A 25,227-nucleotide genomic window follows, 5' to 3' on the forward strand; every position below is an offset into this window, starting at 1 on the left:
GGGGGGGGGGGATTATCAGATTTTAAACTCATACTGAAATGCACAAAGGGAAGTAAAACCGACCAGTTTCTGCTGCAATATTTTGGCCTTCAGTGTTTGCTGATGATAGGTCCGCCTGATTAGTTCCAACCAACGGAGATGGTAGAGAGCATTCATCCTGATCTGATACTGCACCTTGACCAGCTGATGTGGGAGTACTCACAAAACGTTCTACACTTGACTCTACAATGTTTTTTGTAACATGTTAGTAGAGAAAATGTAGGCTCATAGAGAGCTACATAGATTTTGGAATCTTAGAGCAACTCCATCCATTAGAACACCTAAGAAGCTCTAATGATTAAATTAGTTGGAAAAAATGTGATTTGATAAGTTTAGAACCTTGGTTAGTAAAATTAATTTTTTCTTCCTCCAATGGTAGAACCCCTTTTCTTCCTCCAATGGTAGAACCCCATAGGGGTTCTTAAATTTTTTTTTATTAGAATGATTTAAAAAAAAAGCATACATAAATTTATTAATAAAAATTACATAAAACATATGAAAGGTACAAATACAAATCAAAAACGAGAAAAACCGATTAGTAGAAATCTTGATTTGTTCCAAATTTTTGCCAAATATGTTCAACCAAATCAGCTTTCAATTGTTGATGTATTGTTTTATCACGAACTTGATTCCGAACGCTCATCATATTGCCGAGATTTGAAGGCATATCTGTAGAATACGTAAAATCCACTTGTGAACTTCGGTTTGATTTCGGTTGTGCGAAAACTGATACATCAAACTGAAACAAACTTAGTCATTAAACTGAAACACAACCTAACTTGCTAACATGTCATTAATTAGCTTGTTCTTCAAAGCAATTTCAGTCTCAGTAAGTGGCTCTATCTTCTTAATGAGGCTATCAAGTATTTTTTGCTTGTTAAGCTTGTCTTTCATAACATAGTCCCTCTCTCTTATCTCCCACATCTTCTGAAAATCCACTACTCCTTCCTCCTTGCTCACAGAGCGTTTGTTCTTCGCCTTTGCCGCTTTAACACCAGCTGGCCGACCAACTGCTTCTTCTTCCCCAACAGGCACACTGGTTGATGATTGTGCAGATTGATCATCAATCTTTCTTCTTTTAGACTTCAAATTTTCTTTAGAAACTCCACACCATTTCTGATCATGGCGAAGCTCTAACCATGCATGCTCAAGTGTGAATTTTACCTTGTAGTCATTGAAGAAAATCGCATGTGCCATCTTCATAACATCATCCTCACTTTGGCCACTGGATTTTTGTTTAACTGCAGCTTCATAGCAGCCTACAAACTTGCACACACCCTCATTAATTTTCCCTCACCTTTGTTTACAGTTATCAGGCTCTCTCTTTGACAAACCGACAAGCTTGGGACTTGATGCAAAATAAAAAGCAATTCTCTTCCAAAACGCTATGGCCTTTTGCTCATTACCAATTACAGGATCTTTGGAAGTGTTCAGCCAAGCACTGATGAGAACAAGATCTTCTGTTGGTGTCCACTTACGCCTTTCTTTACGGTCAGTAACAAATTGTGCATCTTGGGCCCATTTACTACCGAAGACAGAGACATCGGAGGCTCCAAGTTCATCTACACTAGTTGACGGATGAGGGTTTTAACTGTTTAGAAGGTTTATAAAGCCTGATGTATGGCCGTATGAATCCATAAGAGAGTTTTAAAGCTAGAAGGAAATAGAGAAAGTAAGCCTGATGTATGGCCGTATGAATCCATAAGAGAGTTTTAAAGCTAGAAGGAAATAGAGAAAGTAAAAGGAATGTGCAAAGGAGGAAGGGTGAATTCATCATATTTAAAAAGAGAGTTTTTGGTTGTTGAATTTATGTCTAACCAATACACAGTTACTGTAAAGCACACCTACCATAATCACTCTCTAACAATTGACACAATACTGGCTCGGACACAATTTATGTCTAACCAATAAACAGTTAATGTCCATTTAACTCAAACTCAGACACGACCACATCACACTAAAGTCCATTTAATTCCAAACCTAAACCGTTTCTAACATGCATTAAAAGACAAGTATACTAACCACTTGCCAGTGACACGTTTGGACTTAGCTTGATGCACTTGGTACAGAGTAAAGGTGGGATCTTTGGCAATTTGCTCAGCCAATTCCTTGATGCTTGGATCCTGAAAGACAAAACAAACAAAACCCAGTTCAACTATAGAATCAAACAATACCCAAAACCAAAAAAATAATATAAATAGGCTTACATTGAGATAATCAGTAAACGTATCTGACTAATAACGTGAGATAAAACTCAATACCACGATTGTTGTCGGAACTTGAAGCCATCGGATATCACGTTAATCCCTATTAATTCACAGACAATTAATCAGAAAATCTAAGAAGAGAAGATCTTCATATTGGAATTGAGAGATGGTCCTTAAATCAAGTGTACACAGAGCTCAAATCAAATAATTAATTCACTATCAAAAACTCAAAAGTCTAAAAAAAAATGTAGATCGAGAACAATCCAGAATCCCGTAGCCTTGAGATCGAGAGAGATGAAAATCTTACAGAGAGAGAGCTTCAAAACTGTGTGAGGAGGAAGAAGGACAGAGATGTTGAAGAAGAACTCGTTCTCTCTCGATTGCTTTCTCCATATTTTTTTTTGCTGATTTCGGCGAACAAGGGTAGAGTCGTTCCCTTGCTGATTTTACCGATCGATCGCCGATGAAGAGAGCTACCACCAATCGACCGCAGATTTCGGTGATTTCATCCATGGATTTGGAAGAGGAGGAGGTAGCTTGGATCGATCGTCAAAGGACATACATGAAAAGAAAGCGATAAAGAGAGAGACGGGTTTTGGATTCCTTTTCTCTTTTACAAGTACCCAATACAAAACCGCCACGTACTAAAATGCCTCTGTTTATAACCGGTTATGTGCTGTTTATTCATTTTTCATTTATTTTTTTGTGTTTTTTTGTTAAAGAACCTTTCCTAAAACTACCAATGGAGGTGCTCTTACCTTGTTCTCCCTTTCAAAGAATCTTGACTAGCTGTTGAGGTATTGCCACTGCTCTCTAGGAAATGAAGTTCCTGTATCCGACAGGCAAATGGTGTTTGTATAAGATTCTTCTGCCTCCCGAACCCCAGGCTGAGTGAAGTCAGTTCTCGAATGTGGATATATTGGAGGTGGGTAGGGCATGTTGTACTCATTACTAAAAAGCGGTGTATATTGTGCTGCCTCTCTTCCTACAGAAGTACAGAGCATTTGGACATCACCAGTTTCAGCTGGTCGAGTAGGTTCTGGACTAGTTTCATCAGAAACAGTAGAATATGGCGTTAAAGCTACACAGTCCTCCTCTTCAATGACACGGGGTAGAACATCTGAGCAGCCTGCGGTTAGTCATAGACATGCAATAAAATAAGTTAGAACCGTGGAAAACAAATGGAAAGGTACGACTAAGCAAGGGCTCACTGAAAATCTGACCCTCCTTATACTTTTTATTCATTCTCAAGGCTTCAAATACATGATGCAATAGAAAAGTTATTACCTGTTAGTTAACTCTACGTCCTTATCAACCCTTGTCCGGGGAGGTGTTGGCCGAAGAACCAGTTGAGGTGATGGATGCACTACTTAACATCAAAAACATTTTTCAAATAAAAGATAAGTTAGTAGATATACTGGTTAGGCATAAAATATGAGACTTGTGTTCACCTTCTTCCCCGGGACCAGCAAAACCTTGAGATCCTGAGTGAAACTCATACGTGAATCTTTTTGGTAGTTGCTGCAAAAGATTCATAAATTAATTAGTAACTTGAATGCTTTGAAGAGAGAGAGAGAGAGAAAGAGAGGGGTCGAAAAGTTACCTGTTTATCCTTTTCAAAGCTATACAGTGTAGGAGTTATCTCCACAAACCGGCTACTTAACTGCTCCTTTTTTTTTCTTTCTCTGCAGGTGCATAACTGAAACATAGGTTCTTCCATGCTTTGGAGAAGCTTAAATTCGCATGTGTCTCCAATTTGCAACTTGTTTCTGGTGCAAAATTCCTTCCAGCCAGAAAGTATGAAACACCGAGTGTGCATCCACAGAAGTCTCGCATGGCATGCTGCTCCTTCCTCGTTCATCAAAACTACCGACAGATTTTCCTTTTTCAAACGTTTACTGTTCTGGTCTACGAAAGCTTTGGGCACACGCTGCATCAGTCAGTCATCAAAGATTTTGATAATCTATACAATGTAAAATAAACTTATTTAAAGTCATTAGCAATGTAAACTAACCACTCTATCAAATTTTGTGTTTGAATCTGTCACATCCAACTTCAAAACCTGGTAACAAAATGAAGACCATTACAAAAGAAAATAGTGAGCTTCAAAAAACGTGGCAAGATGTTGATTTATTTTAATATTGCTTCAAGTTTTTTTCTTGGTTATATTCTAACAATGGTATATAAGTTTAATTACATGTTTAGGGCATAAACCATTCGCTAAGAGAAACAACAGATCTGATCCATGGCTTCCTTTAGCAACGCTGTCGCTTTATCAATTTGCGTTTTATCACCAGAAATACGAACAGTCATTTCCTTAGAGCCATCACCTTCTTCTTCTTCGACTGGTATTAACTATAAAAGTTATTAACACAAATGGTCACATTGTGTGTTTTTATTACACAATAAAACACAATGTGCTACCAAGACAGTTTATTGTGACTCATTTATCTTCATAAACGCTAAACCAGGGATAGGCAATTAGGTAAAAAGCCATTTTATTTCTAGTTAGACTGTTTAGGATATTTGAAATTCAAAAATATTGGGTAATGGGTGGTGGACTTGAAATAAAATTGAAATACGTTTATTTTTTTTTATCTTTGGGCCCGTAGAAAGTAGATCTTTTCAGATCTAAATTGGTAAAACTATTTTCACCGAGAGAGAAACGAAGAGATGGTTCTGAGAACGTTTATACGGCGGAGGCTGGCGGAGAACGTTTACACGGCGGAATACGGAGGAGACTTACGGAGAAGATGATGTCGCCGAGGAAGAAGCGAGCATCAAAGGGGAAAGACAAAGTTAGATCTTTTTCTGGTTTCGAATGCGTCCAGGTTTAAGTGTCGAATTTGGGGTTGGGTTCGCGAAAGGGCTCCAATATTGGAGTTATCTAAGATCGTTGATGTGTTTTTGGGATTCTGGGTTTTGGAATTTCTGGTTTCGAGTTGTGGGATTCGGAAAAGGGTTATGGTTTTGGGGTTTCGTTTTTTAATGTGGTGTGTGATTAAGAAATGTTGTACGTGTAGGTTGGGGCGGGAGATGAAGAAGGGGAGGCGCAGACTAAGCTAAGGAGAGATGGAGAGGATTCCGGAGCTAGAGGCAACAAAGATGGAGTGGTGGGTAAACCAAATGAGAGAAAGGTAAAAATAGGATGAGTAATGTACAGATGTACGAAACATGTTGTACATGAGTACATTGGGAGCGTTGAACAGGTTGTACATGTGTAAATTTTATTTTGGTCTGTAATTATCAAATATAGTACATGCAGGTTAGGCCGCGAAACAGGAGGATGAAGCGGTTAATAAGAGGTTACCGACACAAACCGATACCGGTGAAGATAAGTGCTTGAAGGAAGTGAAGAGATGGAGAGGTCGTTGGGTTCATTACTGGGCTGCCTTGTGGGGAGTTTAAGGATGGGTATGTGATTGATTACGATACAACAACCACGAAGAATAGATGTTGAGCATGATCCTCAGGTTAGTCGGTGGACACGTGTACACACATTGTAGGTTGTACACTTGAATATGTGGTGTACATGTGTACAATGGTAAACGTAGTTGTACTTGTGTACATGTTCTGAAATGTAGGTACTTTTAAAATGAACACGAGCGTAAATGATGTTTGTGTTGTACATGTGTACATAATCTGAGATGCTTATTGATTTTGTTTTTTTTTGTTGTGTAATTTTGGTTGCAGATGACTGTGCTACTGATGATGGAGTGTGGGGAGGAGAAGGAAGAGGATTGGGGAGTATGGGACAGTGAGATTTTTTATTGTAAATGTGCAACATGGTTCTTGTTTGGTAAATTGTTCAATTTATCCGTAAGAAGGTGTACGATGTCTGGGAAACTAGTTTATGCATGAATATTATTAAAGATTTCTCGATGGACAATAAAGCATAGACACAAATAAAGTAGACAACCTAGCTATAAAGACAATTAATCATCTACAGAAAATGTTAAGATATATGAGAATGATATATGTGTAAAAACAAATAGAATTGATGAGTTTAAGTACATGGAATGACATAGGAACCCACCTTTTGGAGTCACGGTAAAACAATGCGCACATTATTCTATGTCAATGTGTACTTAGAACTTATAGTGTACATGTGTACACAGTTTTAAAACTCAAGAAAATTATGTACACAAGACTCTAACAAATTATGTACACAAGACTCTAACTTATAGTGTATAAGGTTCGTCTAAAGTGCAAATTCAATATGTACAGAAAAAATGAAAGCATAAATGTTTTGTGTACAACAATAAATAGAACAATTTGAAATATCAAGTACACAAACAAACACACAAAACACACAACGTGTATGTATATATGTATCAAGCTATCAATGTATCAATGGTTACATTGATGCCAACAATCACCTCGGGGCATGAGAACCGCAAGTGTGTTGTCTAGGAAAAAGGATCCCAAAAGTCATGGTCATAGCGACGGGGTTGAACCGTCGTCGGATATCTTCCATTCACCGGCGATAACCATACATTGGTCCGCCATGAAAGATAGATGGAAGGATAAACTAGAGTTAACGGCTTAGACGCAATGTGAACAAAAAAATTAAACAAACTTAGAACACAAACCTCGAGTTATAAGAGTTTAGGATCCAATCATCAGTAGGGTTAAATTTGCTTGATTAATTAGTAAGTTTGAAATTTCTAGGATGAACAATTTTGGAGAAGATGACCATGTGGAGAACCGAAGAAGGTGAGAAATAAGAGAATTAATCAGGGCCGTCGATTGGTGGTAAATCTAATGGTTGTGGTGAAGTGGCAAATATATGTCTTATCAAGATCTGTTAAGTTTGATCTGGGCCGTTTAAATCTTTTCAGCATCAAGGGCTGTGAATAAAGCCTGCCAAAGTGATAAGCTAGTTGGCAATTCCCTGGTTAGAATCGAACAAATCAGTTAAGATTTAGTTGGGAACAAATCAGATAAACTAGCTCCTAAAAAAAGTGTCTTGGTGACACAATGTGTCCTAGCGTGTAATTAAATAAGAGGAATGCGAGCTTCCGTGTAAATCTTTCTAGCTATAATGACAAGTACTTTAATCAGTTGTAAACACAGACCAAGTGTGGAAGAGACCGCTCAAAAGTCGGGTGTTCTGTCTGAAGGCCGAAGGTGGAGTTAATTGGGCTTGCTTTTCAATAGCAACACGGCTGGGTTTTCTGTGTTGGGGCCGAATGGTTTTCACAGAATAACTAAAGCGGATGGGCGAAACGAATGGTGAGGCCCATATGTATCAGGTTATATTAGTCAAGGTGATCGTTCGTCGAGTAGTATAGCATAATTTCGTGCTGTAATCTCCTCATCACTACGAAGTAAGTAGACTAGTGCGTGTAAACTCTTTCGATCTGACTAACCATAAATATGCAGCTAGACTAATTAATGTGGTCACATCACATGGCCTGTTGTTTCTCTTAATGATTATCCTTGTTTGGGCCCTAATCATGTGTTGTTTTATCTAATAATTTGCAGAGAAACAGTTTGAACTCAGTTGCTTTGGGATTGCTTGGATTCGAGATAGTTCAGCTACAACTTCGAGAGCACCAGTGGAGTAGAACATGGAACGTGAAAAGAAATTTTGAAGAGTAATATTGTATCTTACAAATTGTTTAATTATTTAGAGACTCATGTTGTCTATTACAAAATACTATATTATTAATTTTTTTTAAATTAGAAACTCAGTTTGATAATTATTGTTTCGGTATTCATTGATTAATTTGATTATATAATTTTCGTATTTTTTAATTAATTTCTATAAGATAGCCGCAATTATATATGTAGCTTTTTGTGTCTTAAAATTACACTTTGTGGTTATTTTTCAATAAAGTTACAATTTGGTACGTGGCGGCTAGTTGTAGCTAGCTATAAATACAGTTTGTTGAATGGGATCACCAAATTTGGTTTCACTACTTTGGTTTAATGGGAACCGATCCGATCGATGCTTCTTTACTTTGGTTTAATGGGAACCAAATCTGGTAAGGCCTTAAGGGTTTGTTTTACTAAATTCCTCTGTTCAAAAACGCGGCCGCCTAGCCGCCTAGACGTCCGCATAATCGCTACTCAGACCCTCTCCGCCGCGATTTTAGCCTAGGCGGATCACAAAATCGAAACTTGACTAATCGGCCCATTAAACCAATTAATCGGTCCAATTTTCTATTAATCAGCCCTACTATCGATTAATCGGCTCAATTGGATATTCAAAAAAATCCAAGTTCCAAGCTATTATAATAGTACTCGGGCTTTACAAGAAGCCCAAATGATTTATCCCTTTTCAATGATGTATGTCTCTATATATAGAAGCAAGATTTTACCTCTTTTTCTTCTCCGGCCGATGTGGGACTTTGTCCTGAGAATTAATAATGCTAAAATAAACAATGCACTGAGTGGATGTCGAAGTCGGGTTGCGTAACAAATGTACAAGGTACTAAACCACTAGGAGACATCAGATTCTTGTTGTAACACGAACATGCCGATATATATAAACATATGAATATAATAAAAGTACAAAAACTAGGCTCCGCATACTCCCCGATTAATCCCCGATTTTTTTCTAACTCGCTAGGCGTGAACCGACCGCCCGACTAACGCCTAGCGTAGTTCCGAACAGTGCTAAATTCCAAAAAAAAAGATTAGTTCTCAATATTCCAAAAAAAAAAAAGATGTTTTCCACGTCTCGGTTATTAAATAACTAGGATAATACCCGCGCCTTGCGCGGGGTTAGGCAATGAAGTTGAGATTTTTTAAACTGGACATGATTCAATATTTTGATAGTTTGTTTTATCGACAGATTACATTTTGGTTCTACTTGGTTATTTTATTTAACCATAATGGGCAAGATGAAGCATATTTTTATTGGCAGTGTTCTATACGAACCAACAGGCAGCTGAAGACGCAGGGTAAATTTATATGGAATTAGAAGTTGGTAAATGTCCATTGGAGGGTCTTCTAATTTTAATGAACATTAACTAAATTCCCTTAAAAAAATTGGAATGTTTTACCTTGGTGAGAAAGTTTTCCATTTTACTTAGGGACTTGCCGTCATAGATTTTTTTAGAACCCTCTAGCAAGTAAAAATATCTTTTCTAGTAAAAAGCATACCATTATTATTATTTTTTTTTTGTAAAAAAGCCATAAAAATCATACCATTATTATTACATATTTAGTTTTCCGTAAGTGCTCCAATCTATATTTAATCAAGCCTTGGGGATTAAGTTTTACCATATTCAATTTATTTTTCCATATCCTTATAATTCAGAAGTGTGCATGCCAAATTTATTCAACTTTCGACGATAAACCATGTCAAAATCCCGGTTTGCGAGAATTCAAATGATACTCATACCGACTGTTTTATTTCACATATGGTTCGGTTCTAATTAAAATTATAAACCGGCCACCAGCTATACCTTGATCAAAACTCTGTTATTTACAAAACACTATTGACATAACTTCTATGGTTTCTTTCCAACGTGTTCATTTGATTGTGTATTTTTAATTAGAACCAGATACATGAGCACTTAATCCCAACGTCTGACTTAGACACGATACATGACGCCATGGCAACCAACTATCGACAGTTCCATGGTCTACGCTAATTATTGTTCATGACGTCTTCTTAGCAAACTATTCTGAGTAATAAAAGCTTCAGAACCATACGGATTACTTTCGATAGACGTGGCCACGAGACAGTATCAACTTTACTGTATGAATTTTTTTTTATTAGGGATGAAACGCTTCGTTTATACAGTGTTTGATCGTTTTTAAATTATGTGTTTCTTTCGTTATATTACATGAGCCCTTTTTTTAAATATCGATGGATATAGTCACATTCTCTAGCATTTAATCATGGACTCACCAATTTCTCAATTGATTATGCAGCTGACACGTCATCTTAATTAACATCCTAATTGATTGACACCTAAGATGGGCTATTTTTTAATTAATACAAAATTGAGGTTACAATTTTTCAAATGTTCCTCAATTAATATATAAGGGATGTGATAAGCAAAGGAGTGGGATCCAACATGAGTGCCGCAAGTGAGGCGCCATGACGGAATCTCCAAGTTGCCCGACATCATCGTTTCCACAACCGTCCATCTCTAGAATCGTTTCCACAATCCAACGGTCACTAAAGAGTCCTCAGATTTTTCAATAATGCATCTTGATGGAATCTTTGAGGTTTAAAAGGCTTTTTATAATCATAGAGGGCCCAACTTGCAACCAATAAGAGCCTTCTTCTCCCTCCTCACTACTCTCACATCACAAAGAAGAGAGAGAGATGGAGAGGTCGCTGCTTCAATGGAGATTACTGCCTCTTCTCGCTCTCATCGCTTCTTTTCTCTCCGTCTTCTTCGCTTCTCGCTCTTACGAGGTCTGTTTTGTTTTATGTTTCTGTCACGTGATAGCCGTCCAAAATGGCGGCTTTGTCTCTTTCTCCTTCCTGTCACTCATGTTTCTACTGATTCCTATGTTTGTTTGTTTGTTTTTACAGAAGGAGACGCAGTGCAGTCTTCTTCCTCATGATCACTATTGGATCTCGAGCAAACGCATCCTCACACCAGACGGTCTCATCTCCGGCTCTGGTGAGAGTTGATCAATCTTCACACATGATTATGATTAGGATTAGGATTATGATTATGATTAGGATTAGCATTAGGTCGTTGGTTTGAGAAAAAAACAAAACATTCTTCTATTATAAAGGAACACATTGGAGACAAAACCTACCTTTATTTTAGAGTTCATGAGGAACAAAATACAAGTGGTTCGAGATTGTCTTAAAGCATCTTGAGGGAATCTTTAGAATCTTATTAGAATCTTGTTTTGGTAAGTTGATTAGTAGCCTTGGAACACTCGATCAATCTTCGGACATGATTATGATTAGGATTATTAGACTGTATGGGGCTTGTTTGAGAAGACAAAACACCAGTTTCGACATACTTTTGAGTTAAATGTCGGGGATCCCATTAATTGTGTGAACGTTACGGATTGCAGTGGAAGTGAACGGAGGAGTTATTGTGTCGGTGGTGAAAGAGGAAGATTGGTATAAGGAGCAAAGGAGCCGAGTGAAAGTGACTGATTATGGAGAAGCTGTCATCATGCCTGGTCTTGTTGATGTGTAAGTTGATCTTTGACTCCTTCTAGTTTCTGTTTTTTTCTTTTGTCCTAAAATCTTGGAGCTTTCTTCTTTTTGATTTTGGTAAAGGCATGCTCATCTTGATGATCCTGGAAGAAGTGAATGGGAAGGGTTTCCTTCTGGAACAAAGGCTGCTGCTGCTGGTAATCAAACACTGACTCGGTTCTTGTTGCAAGAGTGTCCTGTTTTGTCTCTTTTCTTACTTTCTTCAAGTTATTGATGTTGTCTTTTTATCCGGCAGGGGGTATCACCACATTGATTGACATGCCCTTAAACAGTGACCCTTCAACTGTATCTCCTGAAACTTTGAAACTCAAGGTAAGCAATCCTCTTTAGTTGGTTGACTCTATGCATACAACATCATTGTTTCAATGTCTGTGCTTTAACAGATCGAAGCTGCAAAAAAGAGAATACTTGTTGATGTTGGTAAACACTCAATCCTTACCACATTTGTTGATTACAGAGAAGAAAAAAAGCTGAGTTCCTAAATCTCTTCTTTTTTTTTTTGTGTGTTTGTCCAGGTTTCTGGGGAGGGTTGGTGCCTGACAATGCACTCAACTCAAGTGCTCTTTCGTCTCTCTTAGATGCTGGAGTTCTTGGTCTCAAGGTATGTATCATGTCTAACGTGGCCTATCAAACGTATTGCTTCTTATTATCTCTCTAACATGACTTCTCTCAATCTCTTTGTTCAGTCCTTCATGTGTCCTTCAGGGATCAACGATTTCCCCATGACAAACATCACTCACATAAAGGTTTTGTTTCTTGAGTCAACTATGATATAGGAACAACTAGTACAAGACAATGCTGACTATATCTTATCCTATCCACCATTGTTTGTTTCTGCAGGAAGGTCTTTCTGTATTAGCTAAATACAAACGACCATTGCTTGTACACGCAGAGGTCGAAATGGATTCAGAGATTGATGATGGCACCGATAATGATCCTCGTTCTTACCTGACTTACTTAAAAACCAGGCCAAGTTCATGGTGAGACGCTGCTTCATTCTTTCGCTCTATATAAAAGTTCTTAAACATCATCGGTCATTGTTCCTGTTAAATCTTTATCCGAGCAACTAGGGAGGAGGGAGCAATCAGAAACTTGTTATCGGTTACCGAGAACACAAGGATTGGTGGTTCTGCAGAAGGAGCACATGTTCATATTGTTCATCTGTCTGATGCCTCTTCTTCCTTGGAGATGATAAAGGTACTTAGGACTTCAAGCAGTTAAAGCACCATCACTTAGGTTTTCTTAAATTTGGCTATATTTTGAAGGAAGCGAAAGGCAAAGGAGACAGTGTTACCGTTGAAACATGCCCACATTACCTAGCTTTCTCAGCTGAAGAGATTCCAGAAGGCGACACACGTTTCAAATGCTCACCTCCCATACGCCATGCAGCCAATAGAGAGAAGTTGTGGGAAGCTATGATGGTATAGTAATCTTGAGCCATTATATATTTTACCTCAAGTTCTTGATTTTTAAACTTTTTGGATTTGGGTTTAGGAAGGAGACATTGATATGCTGAGCTCTGATCATTCACCAACAAAGCCTGAACTCAAACTCTTGAGTGATGGTAACTTCTTGAAAGCATGGGGTGGGATATCGTCTTTACAGGTTTGTCACACAAGTCTTTTAACTATTGATTGTAATACATATCGATATTATTAGTCATGAATGATGAAGCCTGAAACATGTAGAAACTATGAAATAAAAAAAAACTCATGGAATTTTTTGTCTGGGGAGCGAACTGCAGTTTGTTCTACCAGTAACATGGTCATACGGAAGAAAGTATGGAGTGACTCTCGAGCAGGTAGCTTCTTGGTGGAGCGATAGGCCTTCCAAACTCGCTGGACTACACTCTAAGGTGCCTCATATTAAATGTCAATATCCTCTATTAGTCACAGTGTTTATGTATTTGTTCCGAGTAAAATGGGTCTTTAAATTACAGGGAGCTATTGCGGTTGGGAAACATGCGGATATTGTTGTGTGGGAACCTGAAGTGGAGTTTGATCTTGATGAAGACCATCCTATTCACTTCAAACACCCTGTATGTACAGTCTTCTTTTTTTTTTTTCTAACTAGAAAGAGATCCATAAGTAGAGCATATGTTTGGGCATATAAACCAGGAACAGGACCCGAACCCGAACCAATGCTCACACAAACAAAAAAAAAACTACCCGAAATACTTTTTTATCCGAAATATTAATTTTTTTCCAACAAATCTACCTTTTATCCGATATATCTGAAAAACCAGAACCAATTTGAATCCAAAATTTATCAGATATTAGCTGGTTTCTAACATTGTTACTCGAACATAACACCAAAACACCGAACTAAATTTCATAAATAACCGAATGGTTCATTTATCTCAAAAAAACAAAAACAAATTGGAACTAAACCAAAACCAAACGCCAATGCCTAGTAGAGCATATGGTTAAACGGTTAAACCTGAAAACGCCAAATGTCTAACCGTTATGTATGTTTGTTCTTTTGTGTTGTTGACAACAGAGCATCTCAGCTTATTTGGGAAGAAAGTTATCAGGTAAAGTAGTTTCAACATTTGTAAGAGGAAACTTGGTGTTTGGAGAAGGCAAACATGCTTCTGATGCCTGTGGATCTCTGCTACTCGCCACTTGAGACTGAAAAAGGGATTGTAAACGGATCTTATTCCGCACTAAAGTTACAAATGTAAATAGGTAATTAAGACATAAATAGGGTGGCCTTTAAAACGAAGAAGTCTCTTGTTCAAAGATTTGTTCAGGACATGCTGCTGTTGCCTAGACTCGTCTTGTTGGATTGTTTATCTTTGTATTTTTAAACTTACCTATGAGTGGTAATGTAAATGTGCATTTGTGGAAGGGGAAGGGTTTTTCTCAGGACATGGACTCACTTCTTTCATATACTACATTCGTCTTCGTGAGGAGCACAATGATCTGATGATAAGTTGGGCGACGTTGGCTCTTCTGTAGGTGTTGCATGTTTTGTTCTTACTGTGGTATATGCATATCAGAGTGCAATTTTTGCTTTAAATTGTTGTTTGGTTTCACAACGGTTTGATCATGGAGCTTTCTTGTTAGCTTTCATCTGTATTGATCTTTCTTATCTTCTAATGATCTGTTTCATTAAAAAAAAAGAATCTTCTAATGATCACTCTGTTCAGTAATTGATATACTGATATGTTTCAGTTTTGTCTCATCTCAGGATTATGTAGGATATATATGACTTGGAGAAACATTATACACTAGAACTTTAAGTTGCTGGAGAGTGGATGTTGTAAACGTGATGTAAAATTAGTTTTCTTATCTTTCTTTTTGCTGATGTGAACTGTTGTGCAAGGACTTAAAGTTCATATTAATGTGATGTTGTAACTGTGAGAAGTCGTTTATCATAAACAGGTATTTTCTTTCTTAGCTTTCACTTAAAACTCACTTGGTTGAGTCATGCCCAGCTCTTCTTTGAGACTTGTAATCTAAGGAAGTTGTCCTGACTTCGAAGTAACCGATTAGCACTCGTCTTCTCGGCTACTATAAATAAGTGCATGTTTTATTCCTTTCAATACCATGTTCTTTGTAAAAAGAATATATTTGTTAAAGTCTAACCCATTGTCTCTTCTCAAGCCCCTCACAGTTCAAATATCTCACCTTAACTCTTCAGAAAGTACAGCCATATTATTTCTGAGTAAACAGCCTATTGTCTAATAAGATCCCCTTACTACCTAGTACCTTCATGTTATTGATGATATATGTCTATTGTAAGAAACAGGTTCTCACCTTTTATCCTTAACCGGGGGGTTTATGTCTCAACAGATTTCTTTCTTGTAATAGGTGTGGTTATGCTTATTTTGTGAGGAACCGGTTCACATTTGATCGCTTCACAAATTTTGCATATATTCTAATACTATTGGAGTGGAGATTCAGAGGAATTTAAAATTTGAAGAGAATAACATTTTGATGTTTATGAATTTGTAGGAGAATAAGATCTACCCACAGAAAGAAGACAACTTAACCAATGAGCATATTTCACTAATATAATTTAAAAACGTTTTTATTACAAAACAAATAGATGTAAAATTCAATAAAATAGTATTTTTTTGAATAAAAAGTAAATTCATAAGTAGTATTATTTAAATTTTATCGCAAAGTACATAAAAAAAAGCAGAAACAACAGACATAAAAAGACACACCACATAAACTCCATAGAGCCAAATAACCCTTTGGACTACCGAGAATGAGCCTCCGCTACAAGCAACCAAAAGAGTTGCTTAGGAAAAGCCACAACCCAGCCGACACATGCATGGATCCTATCTGACATAAAAAAGCTATAGGAGACATCATGTAAAAGAAGGACCTCAAGAGAAACTGAGTTGTCTCATTTGTTCCTCTTTTGGTAACTTACTTAGAAACACCCAAAATTATTATCTTATTTTGTTTTCTTTTTCTCTTTCTGTCACATAAAAAAAATAAGTTACAACATCAGAGTTAATAAAAGAGTTTAAAGAAAGAATTTTGGGGATTGTAAGTAGATATATAGAAGTCGGAGATAGATTTGCAGATAAAATTGAATGTTTCATTGCCTCAAAACTAAACTTAGAAACTTTTGATACTACATATTAAAGATATCTAAGTTAAGCTTGTGGAAATGATAATGATGATGATGAGATCCAATTGTGGACTCACAAACAAATGAAATCACTGAAACTAGAGAATACACACAATGTTGTCATCTCAAAGTGCATCCAATCAGCTAAATATTTTTTACTTAGATACCTCTTGGTTCAGATTTGAATCAATTATACTCCCACGTGCAGCTAGAAGGGTCAGCTCCCATGCTCAACTTGTGGACCTAGTGGTGAGGAGACTATTGTTTCTGCACAACTTGTGGTTTTGTCTCAAGTAAGGAGACAAATGTTTATGCACAAGGTCTGTTCGATAAGCTTTCCAATAGCCAGGAAGATGAAACAGATTAGGAGGAATGTAACAAGCAGGTAATTCTTGTTCTTACGTGAATTTTCTGTCAAATCAATAACGCCTTTAAAAATCAACTTTTAACATGTGAACAATCATCAAAATATTGAGATTTGGTACTCGCTTGAAACCATAGACAGTAAAGGAAAGTTAACAAGAATATGTTAGAAAATGTCAGCATTGGATGTGGAGCATAAGATGAGAAGAATGTTAATTTCTTTAAAGAGATTTGGATGTGGAGAAGAAATTATCACAGTTTCAGCCATGATGCTTGCCAAAGTGAATGCAAGTATCTTGTTCAGACAACGAATCAATGCTGATAGCTAATGAATCGTGGCAGAAAACTAATGAATCGCGGCAGGGAACTAACTTTTATGGTTATATTATATTGTCGATTTTGTTATTGTTTTTGTTTTCAATTAGTATTAATGTGGTCATTGGCAGCTTTCTAGAATGGAAAATGCAAAAAACATCCTCCAAAAGTTGGAAAGACTTTGGAGAAACTTCATATTAGTTTCCTCCAAACAAAGTGATATTGCATCCATCAAAAGGTGCATTATGGAAGGTGTGATTGTCTTGTCTTCTTAACTTTTGTACATTGTTCTGTATAGGTGTAACTAGGTTTGTGTCTATTCTATCTTGTCATTGACTTGTCTTTGATTTTCATAGAATGCAGTTTTCACAGAAGTTGAGAGAGAGCCTATATTGTCTATAATAATCAGTGTCGTCTTAACCAATATAATAGCCCTAGGCGAAACATGGAATATGGACCCTTTTAAAAATATTTTCTATATTTTTTCTTCATTGCATTTCCTTTAGCCTGAACAAAAAGAAGTTCTAAGACCTGAAACAAATAGAAAAAAGTATCAATTCTTTAAAAGATGAAAAATCAGTCACTTGAAATGTTTTTTTTCTAGCTTTAGTTGATGATACAATATCATTGATAATTAATTCAAAATTCAAACTCTCCAAAATTTTGTTTTTAATGCATAAAATTGATAAACCGTTCAACCTTTCTTGAGACATTGATGATCTCAAATCTTTTTTCAACAATTTTAGCTTAGAGAAACTTCTTTCACCTGATGCAACTGTTACATGTGTTGTTAGTAAAATCCGGTAAGCAATATCAACATTTGGATAACAACTCATATCTTTCACCAACTCAAGAACCTGAATCGGTGTCATTGCTTCATCATATAAACTCACATGAAACATTCTTAACCTAGAGAAAAAACCAACCAAATCAACATCTGATAAATCATCATGAGAGAATGTTTTATAATAATTAGTACAGTTTTTTTAAAAAAATTCAGTAGGATCAAGTGACTTTAGCTTCACCGAATTATATAAAAACCCAAAAACATTTTCAAATGTTCTCATTTTCTCAAATCTATCATTCGAAGAAGTAATTGCCATATCCACAACAACAAGGAAATAGTTGACTTTAAAATCATCTTCAGATGTTTGAATTACTTCTTGATGATTAGTTTCATCAATCTGTTTTTTTTTTCTAAAACAACCACGCTTTTTGGGAATATGGCATCAATATCCATCTCATGAGCAAGATCTTTAGCCATGTTCATACTAGAGCTAAATCCATCATTTCTATATTTCTCAAAATAAGACATCACACCTGCTACTTGTTTCATGGCATTACCAATACATGTGGTTTTGTCTTGCAATTTCTTACTTACTATGTTAATATCAAATAAAATGTCATGCCAAATGACAATACCAAGCAAAAACTCAAAATTATCAAGTGCATCAACCAAACTTTCAGTTTTGCTTTTCGAAATAGCATCATCACACAAATCATATAGCTCTAGTAAAACTGATCTTGTTTGAGGAGCTTGATATCTTATAGCTTTTACACTTTTTATTCGACTCTCCCATCTAGTATTAGACAAACATTTTACTGTAAAACATGAAATAAGCTTAAGTAAAACATTCAATCTTTTTGTAGAGCTCAAAAATATAGTGTATACGCGTTGCACAATCCAATAAAAGGAAACAACTTTCTCGCAAGAATGTGCCATGTCACGAACAACAAGATTCAAGCTATGACAAGTATATGTCATAAACAATGCTTTTGAATTAATTTCAAGCAATCATTTTTAAACTTCTTGGTGTTTTCATTTCATATTAAAACCATTATCATAACCTTGTCCCCTCACATTTTTAATATTAAGATCAAGAGACTTAGGAGCACTTTGTAATTCATTAAAGAGGCCTAGTCCCGATGTATCATCTACCTTAAGAAACTCTAAGAAATACTCTTCTATTCTGATATTTTTGTTTGGCGTATTCACACATCGTAAAATTACTCATTTCCTCGTAATGACTCACATCTGGTGTACAATCAAGGATAACAGGAAAATATTTTGTTTCTTTCATAACATTGTGATAGAAAATCTGACCTTATATGCGAGAAGAAAATTAGCTCGTTTTGAATGTTATGACCAAGATAGTGGTGATGTACCTCATGAGTTTGGATGCGTCTTATATGATCCTGCATAATCACATCAAATTCAGCAATCATTCATTCCTAAAAAAAATACCATTACTATCTTGGTAAAGTTTTTCATTTGATCCTCGAAATGCTATATTTCTTTTTGAAAGACATTCCACAACAGCAATTATTCTATATAAAACTTGTCTCCAACGTTCTTTTTCTTTTGCAATCTCTTGCTGAAATTCTTTATCGACTGTCAAATTACGTCGAAATCTAACTTTGAATTCATTCCAAGTTTTCATATTAGCCACGTACTCCTCACTTTTTTCATGACCTTTTAGTCTATCAATTATACGTTTCCAATCTCTTAATCCTTCATTTGCTAATAAATTTATGTTTCCATGAGATTTAAACAACGTACAACCAAAACAATAAACTTTATCAACATGCTTTGAGTAAATTAACCATTTTGTATCAACTGTCTCCCCATTACACAATTTTCTATAATAATGCCTAATATGCAAAATGTTTTTTTTGTTTTTTTATCAATAGGAAATTCAAGATTCATGTCTTTTTTTTTGTTCTTTTTCAATCAACAAATCTCTTGTTTTACTATCACGATTATTCATATTTCTAGGATCATAGATATCAAAAGGAAGAATGGGTGGCTCATCAATGTCAATATTTTCAATAGACGGATTTAATTCTTTTTCATGAGATTCAACATTAGTTTCTTCTCTATAACTCTCCCTATTTGTGCTTTTTTCTTAATAAATTTATCTAAAGCTCCTCGTTGAGATTCTACAAATTGTTCATCACGTTTTCTTTTTTTGTTCTCTGATCATTTCCACACACCATCTCTTTTTAAAAATAAACAAACAAAGTCACCTGGATTTGATGTGCCCAAATACTTACCGAGACCCACCAAAGAAAATTTTAGAACTGCATAAAAAATTGGGTTTAGAAATAGTTATAAAATAAAAATCTGAAACGATAAACTAAGACACATATATAATTGATTAAACATACCTCTATGAAAAGGGATTCCACTAACAGATCGATGAATAGAATATGATTTTTGGTTTGTGATTTGTGTTGCTAACGCCTAATGCACACCGCTTCGGTTCTAGAGTACAGACTTTTTGTTGTTTTAACTTTTAATAAGTAAATTAGGTTTACATAATTTTGGGCATTTTTATAATGAGTTTTTATACTGCAGGTCATTTTATGTCTTTTTATTATATTATATAGAGCACATCTTGCTACTGAGGTACTTTTTGTAACTAAAACCAAAAACAATCGTTAAGTAAACTGATTTATCTAACCAAAACGGCCCCACAGTTTATCCCTTGCATTATCTTTATCATATTCTCTGTTCATTGTCTTGTTTTCTTCTTCCTGAAGAATATCTTCTGCTTTTTTTAATCTTTTTTTTTCTGTAAATACATTTTTTTTTGCAAATGATTCCTTTGCACCATCACTATTTTTTTTTTCATTTTCTGTATCACTAATTTTTTTTCTTCTTCAGATTTTAGATCTACATATAGAAAAAAAACTCATGGATCTGATTTGCTTTCTCTTTTATATTTCTTCCCAGATCTGTGACGAAGTGGATACACATCGGAAGTTGCGACGAATGGTGGTGGATCTTCTTTTGTCCTCGACACATCTTTTCCAATTTGTTCACGTCTTTGATTCGGGTACTTAAGAAACAAATTGACAAGAGAACAAATGAAAGAGAAAAGTTGTTTTTGTTATTGGTGAATTGTTCTTGGTGGATATATCAGAAAGTGAAAGACAAAAAAAGAAGCTAGATGCGGGAGGAGGCGTGACAGGAGTGGTGTTCGAAGGAAGGAGCACTAGAGGTGGAGATGACGATGAATCTACCAGAAAGTGAAAGCTTAAACTTTTTCAATAGGAAAATTCTGTAATTTCAGTGATCTAATAGCCAATTTGGCTCAACATTTTCTTGTTTGTTAAAAGCAAAATTTGCTTCCTTGTAGTACAAATTTGAAAATTTGTTGATGTATAAGTAAGTACATTAGGCACCATGGTATGTTGCAGTAAATTAATTTACATCATATTTGTTGGATCTTCAAGTTGCATACAGTTCCATATTCAACAACTGGGCAACATAACGTCATAGGTGTACAGTATAATATAAGTGTACACATATTATATTGTACTTATAAGTAAGAAAGTTTACCTCAAACGATAATTGTGGATTCTCGATATGATAGAAAGTTTACCACAAACGATGATTGTGGATTCTCGATTTGATCCTCTGGAGGCCCAACTTCACAGGTTTCTTCTCGATTTGCTCTTCTAGGGTCTGGTGTTTTTCTCGACGGTTAGGGATTCAGCTATAGCAGCAGTTTCTGATGCGGAGGATTTGGAAGACGCAGATGAGCCTCGAATGGTTTTCCATCGCTACAAGCTTCTGAAGCTTAGAAATTTTCTTATGGATTTTGAAAATTTTAATATGAAATGGTGAAAGCTGAATCAGGAGAGATGGTGAAAATTCAATACGATTTGGAAATTAAAAAGAGGAGAGAGGAATGCTAGCTGTTGAATTGTGTGTGTTTACTTTTTCTTTCTCTTAATTCATTTCTATTTTATTTTGTTAATCAATTTAGTGTGTTCATTTTTGTGAAGGTTAAATATTAGTTAGATTGTAACTTGTAGTTACGATAGAAGGATAACGTACATCAAAAACTGTGAAAAAATGTGTGCGGAGCAACAAGTGTCCTAGAGTGATATAATAAACTCAAAATGTGACTTATAATGTAATACTTTCTTTTATAATTTAACAGATTAAAATACGCTTTTAAAAACCATCGCCAAGTTGCCCAGTGGTAAAGGGGCTGCGGTTGTAACTTCCGCCACCAGGATTCGATTCGCGTTGGAAGAGATTTTTTTCAATATTTGGATTCCCGGTAAAGAGGTGAAAACACATTTTCTTTTACCCAAAAAATTAGGCTTTTAAAATAACACTAAAATTTTTATAGACTTATGGAGCGGACACGCATGTTAAATGCCAATATTGTCATGGCTAAGAGACGACACTGCTAATAAGATCCCCTTACTACATATTACCTTCATGTTATTGAGTGGGGAAAAGAGTGCCAATTAGAGCTTATGGTGTAATTCATATTCCAATTAGAGTTTAAGAACCTCTAACAATCTTTAATGATGTGTGTTGCTTCTTGTGGTAATAATAGAGAGCATCTGAACTTAGTTTTGAAGAAGATTATCAGGCAAATGGGTTGTTGTAAAACTTGACTTTTTTTAATAGAAGTGACTAAACAGATCTCTTTGTTTTAATAATGGGTGTAGTTATGTATATTGTAAGGAACCGGTTCACATTTGATCATTAACCGGGTTTCACTTCACATATTCTGCATATTTTGATACTATTGGACCATCGATCGTAGAGTGGGGATTATTCAAAGAGAATAACTTTTTGATGTTTATGAAATTTTCACAGAATAAGATCCTCTTCTGACAGAAAGAAGACAGTTAAGGAATATTGGAGAGAAATATTCAGTTTTATCTCAGAATCCAATTTGAGAGGCAGTGTTGTATTCCCAAGTTCTCTAATTAGTGTACCTATTGTATTGAGTAGGGTTTAGGTAACTTAGAGGGTTATTTAGCAATTTAAATTGACAATTTAGAATTTTTTACAAAGACAATCTAATTGTTTCAGTTATGTCCTTAACATTTTTTTTAATCAAAAAAGTCCTAAATGTTATTTACATAATAAATCTCTAACCTTTCACAGAAAGTGTTGGAGATCCTTCCGAGAGAGCAGAGAAGAGACTGTGTTAAATCAATAAATTGTTAATCTTAATCACTTGGAAGATGGGTGGTGCGGTGAAGGATATCGCTTCAAAGTCTGAGTTTGATAACTTTCGCCATAGCGGCGCACCAATCGCGCTTCACTTCTGGGCTTGTGGTGTGATGCTTCGAAGCAGTTGGATCAAGTCTTCTCTCACCTCGCTACCGATTTACCTCAGGCATGATACACTTCTCTTGTATACTACATTATGTCTTTATGAGCACGATGATCTGATAAGTATGCGGACGTTGATTCTTTTTGTCTATTTAACAGAAATGAATTTGGTCTGCTTACTATATCATTTCTTTTTATTTTATTTATTAATTCACTCTATTCTTAGGCTTCACTAAACCAAGTTCAGAAACGAGGATTTAAATATACAATTGCATCAAGACCAAAGACGAAACTAAGATATGATTCCTCAGGACGAACTAGAATTCCATCAATGAATCCTATCTCGTTCTTAGTGTCTAATGCATTTCTCATCGCCCATTTCAATCAGAGTGAATGGAGCTTAGTTGTTTTGGCAAGCATCTAAAAGTTATCTTATGTTTGTATATAGATACATCATATTGTTTTCAATATGAAATGCATATATCACAGTGCTATTCAATATGAAATGCATATAAACAGTACAAGTCTATAGCTAGTGTCTAGTGGAATACATCTTACTTTGAACACAACAGATCTCCGAAAATGGATAATGTAATCATATATTACACATTAACAATATGTATGTGTAATTAGTTCTTTTACATGTGTGTATATAGATGTGTAATTAGTCTTATGTTTGTATATAGATATATCACATTGTTTTCAATATGAAATGAATATATCACAATGCTATATATTCAATATGAAATACAAACATCTGCAGTACAAGTCTATAGCTAGTGTCTAGTGGAATACATCAGATCTCTGAAAATGGATATTGTAATCATATATTACACATTAACAATATATATATGTGTTATGTGTAACTAGTTCTTTTACATGTGTGTATATAGATGTCTAATTAGTCTTTATGTTTGTGCAAGATGTTTCGATAGCTGCTCCAGATTTCAGAGAGACAGATCTCACCAAAGCATCAAGTCTCCTTTTACGGCAAAAATAATAGACCCAAGCTCCATCTTATACGATGTAAGTAATTAACCTTTTTACCAATTCAAACACAAAAACTAGAAACTAAAATCTAAAAATCAAAACTTAAATCTAAAACCCATATATACAATAGTTAATAGCAATATTAGTTATTTAGCTTATATTTTTATTTCAGTATCATCCCCGACCGAGGTATGTAGTGCATTCGGACACATTCACACATTCAATGCAAGAGGTCATAGAGATCAGTCTCACCTGACTTAGGCAGATAGCACCTCATCTTTACGGACTACTAGACCCATAGACGGTATTATTATTGTTAATTTCTAAATTTTCAACAAAATTTTGCTAATTTTTAATATTTCAAAAATTTTTTAATTACTAAAAGTTTTTGAATTATATTTTTAATATCCTTCGACCAAGATGCCTCGATTGATAGCCGAGCTCCGATCTAGGAAATTCTTTGCTTCCCTTGATAGTTTCTTTGTACAACTGCCGAATTATGACTTTATTTTTCATGTTGGTTGATGTAGCTTTACATGTTGCTTGACAGCTTTAAATAAATAAAAAAGAACATGATAACAAAATTTGGGCAACTTTTGGATTACATTAGCTCATAGAGAATATAGTGCATCTTAATAAATGAATTGGTATAAGATATTGAGCATATGATTGGATTTCTAAGGTATGTATTAGTAATAAAAGTCTTTAAATTTGTGTAAAGAATATAATTCCAAAATAGTAACCCACTTAACAATAAATAAAAAACTATTTTATCCAGAATATACTCATATTAGAACTTTATTGTCTTAGCAGGTTTTAAAATTTTAGCCACTGCCCAAAAGTAAAACATAGAAGTAAAGATTGTACAGAGCTTAACAATAATCAGAACGTAAATTAGCTTACAGTAGTACATCTATTATGGATAAAAGTCTCATATACTCTTAATGGGGAAAAAGTAATCTAAAGAAGAGAGAGCCAAAAGTTTAGATTTGTAATAAAGAGAAGGGAATTAGGTTTGAAGTAGGAATGGTAGAACTTGTAAATCGATAGATGTATTAGGGATTAATTGTGTTTTTGATAGATTTCATATTAAAAATAAATGAAAAAGAGAGAAGTATATGAGTTTTTTTTCCCAATACGAGTATATCATACTTTGATTCATGTATATTATACATGAGACTATTGACAAATCATTTTTACGTATCAACTAAGGGAAATAACATGCTTGAATCCTAACTACACAATCTATCTTAATAGATCAAAGATAAACTTTTAAAAGCCAAAATATAATTCTCTCTTGAGAATCAGAGTGAAGGAGTAACTCTCATTTCTATGAAATATAAGAAAGAGAAGCGAAGAGCGCATATTATTAAAGTAAAGCTTTAATAAACACGCTTTGTTACTTTTAAAGCTTCCAGTCAGGAATAGGAAGGGGGACAACTAACAAGTGTTTCAACATACGTCTTAAGAAACCCACAGGT

The 25,227-nt window shown here is 35.3% G+C and overlaps 1 protein-coding gene and 2 long non-coding RNA genes across 3 annotated transcripts; 2 read left to right on the forward strand and 1 right to left on the reverse strand.

Moving 5' to 3' along the window:
* Positions 1-10,464: 10,464 nt before the first annotated feature.
* Positions 10,465-14,267, forward strand: LOC106317999 (allantoinase). The gene is made up of 15 exons (XM_013755828.1): positions 10,465-10,629; positions 10,750-10,840; positions 11,250-11,373; positions 11,461-11,534; positions 11,633-11,709; positions 11,781-11,817; positions 11,913-11,998; positions 12,084-12,143; positions 12,238-12,377; positions 12,468-12,594; positions 12,663-12,818; positions 12,892-13,002; positions 13,142-13,252; positions 13,337-13,435; positions 13,897-14,267. The coding sequence occupies exons 1-15, from the start codon at positions 10,537-10,539 to the stop codon at positions 14,023-14,025; spliced, it is 1,515 nt and encodes a 504-aa protein (XP_013611282.1). The 5' UTR covers positions 10,465-10,536; the 3' UTR covers positions 14,026-14,267.
* A 1,261-nt stretch (positions 14,268-15,528) lies between these two features.
* LOC106318003 lies at positions 15,529-21,533 on the reverse strand. The gene is made up of 3 exons (XR_001265271.1): positions 21,011-21,533; positions 18,770-18,861; positions 15,529-17,574 (listed from the first exon to the last, which is right to left on the reverse strand). It is a non-coding gene; the product is annotated as an uncharacterized LOC106318003 (long non-coding RNA).
* LOC106318002 lies at positions 20,321-20,896 on the forward strand. The gene is made up of 2 exons (XR_001265270.1): positions 20,321-20,504; positions 20,592-20,896. It is a non-coding gene; the product is annotated as an uncharacterized LOC106318002 (long non-coding RNA).
* Positions 21,534-25,227: the final 3,694 nt, after the last annotated feature.

This window comes from Brassica oleracea, chromosome C9 (genome assembly GCF_000695525.1).
Source record: "Brassica oleracea var. oleracea cultivar TO1000 chromosome C9, BOL, whole genome shotgun sequence".
In the NCBI taxonomy this organism is placed as follows: Eukaryota; Viridiplantae; Streptophyta; class Magnoliopsida; order Brassicales; family Brassicaceae; genus Brassica; species Brassica oleracea.

What these genes read in the sequence shown, in the direction of transcription:
- LOC106317999 (XM_013755828.1), top strand. Translation starts at nt 10,537, where the DNA reads ATGGAGAGGTCGCTGCTTCAATGGAGATTACTGCCTCTTCTCGCTCTC. An exon ending in ATGCCTGGTCTTGTTGATGT is followed by an intron (nt 11,374 to 11,460) that starts GTAAGTTGATCT and finishes ATTTTGGTAAAG; the next exon opens with GCATGCTCATCTTGATGATC. An exon ending in TCGCTGGACTACACTCTAAG is followed by an intron (nt 13,253 to 13,336) that starts GTGCCTCATATT and finishes TTTAAATTACAG; the next exon opens with GGAGCTATTGCGGTTGGGAA.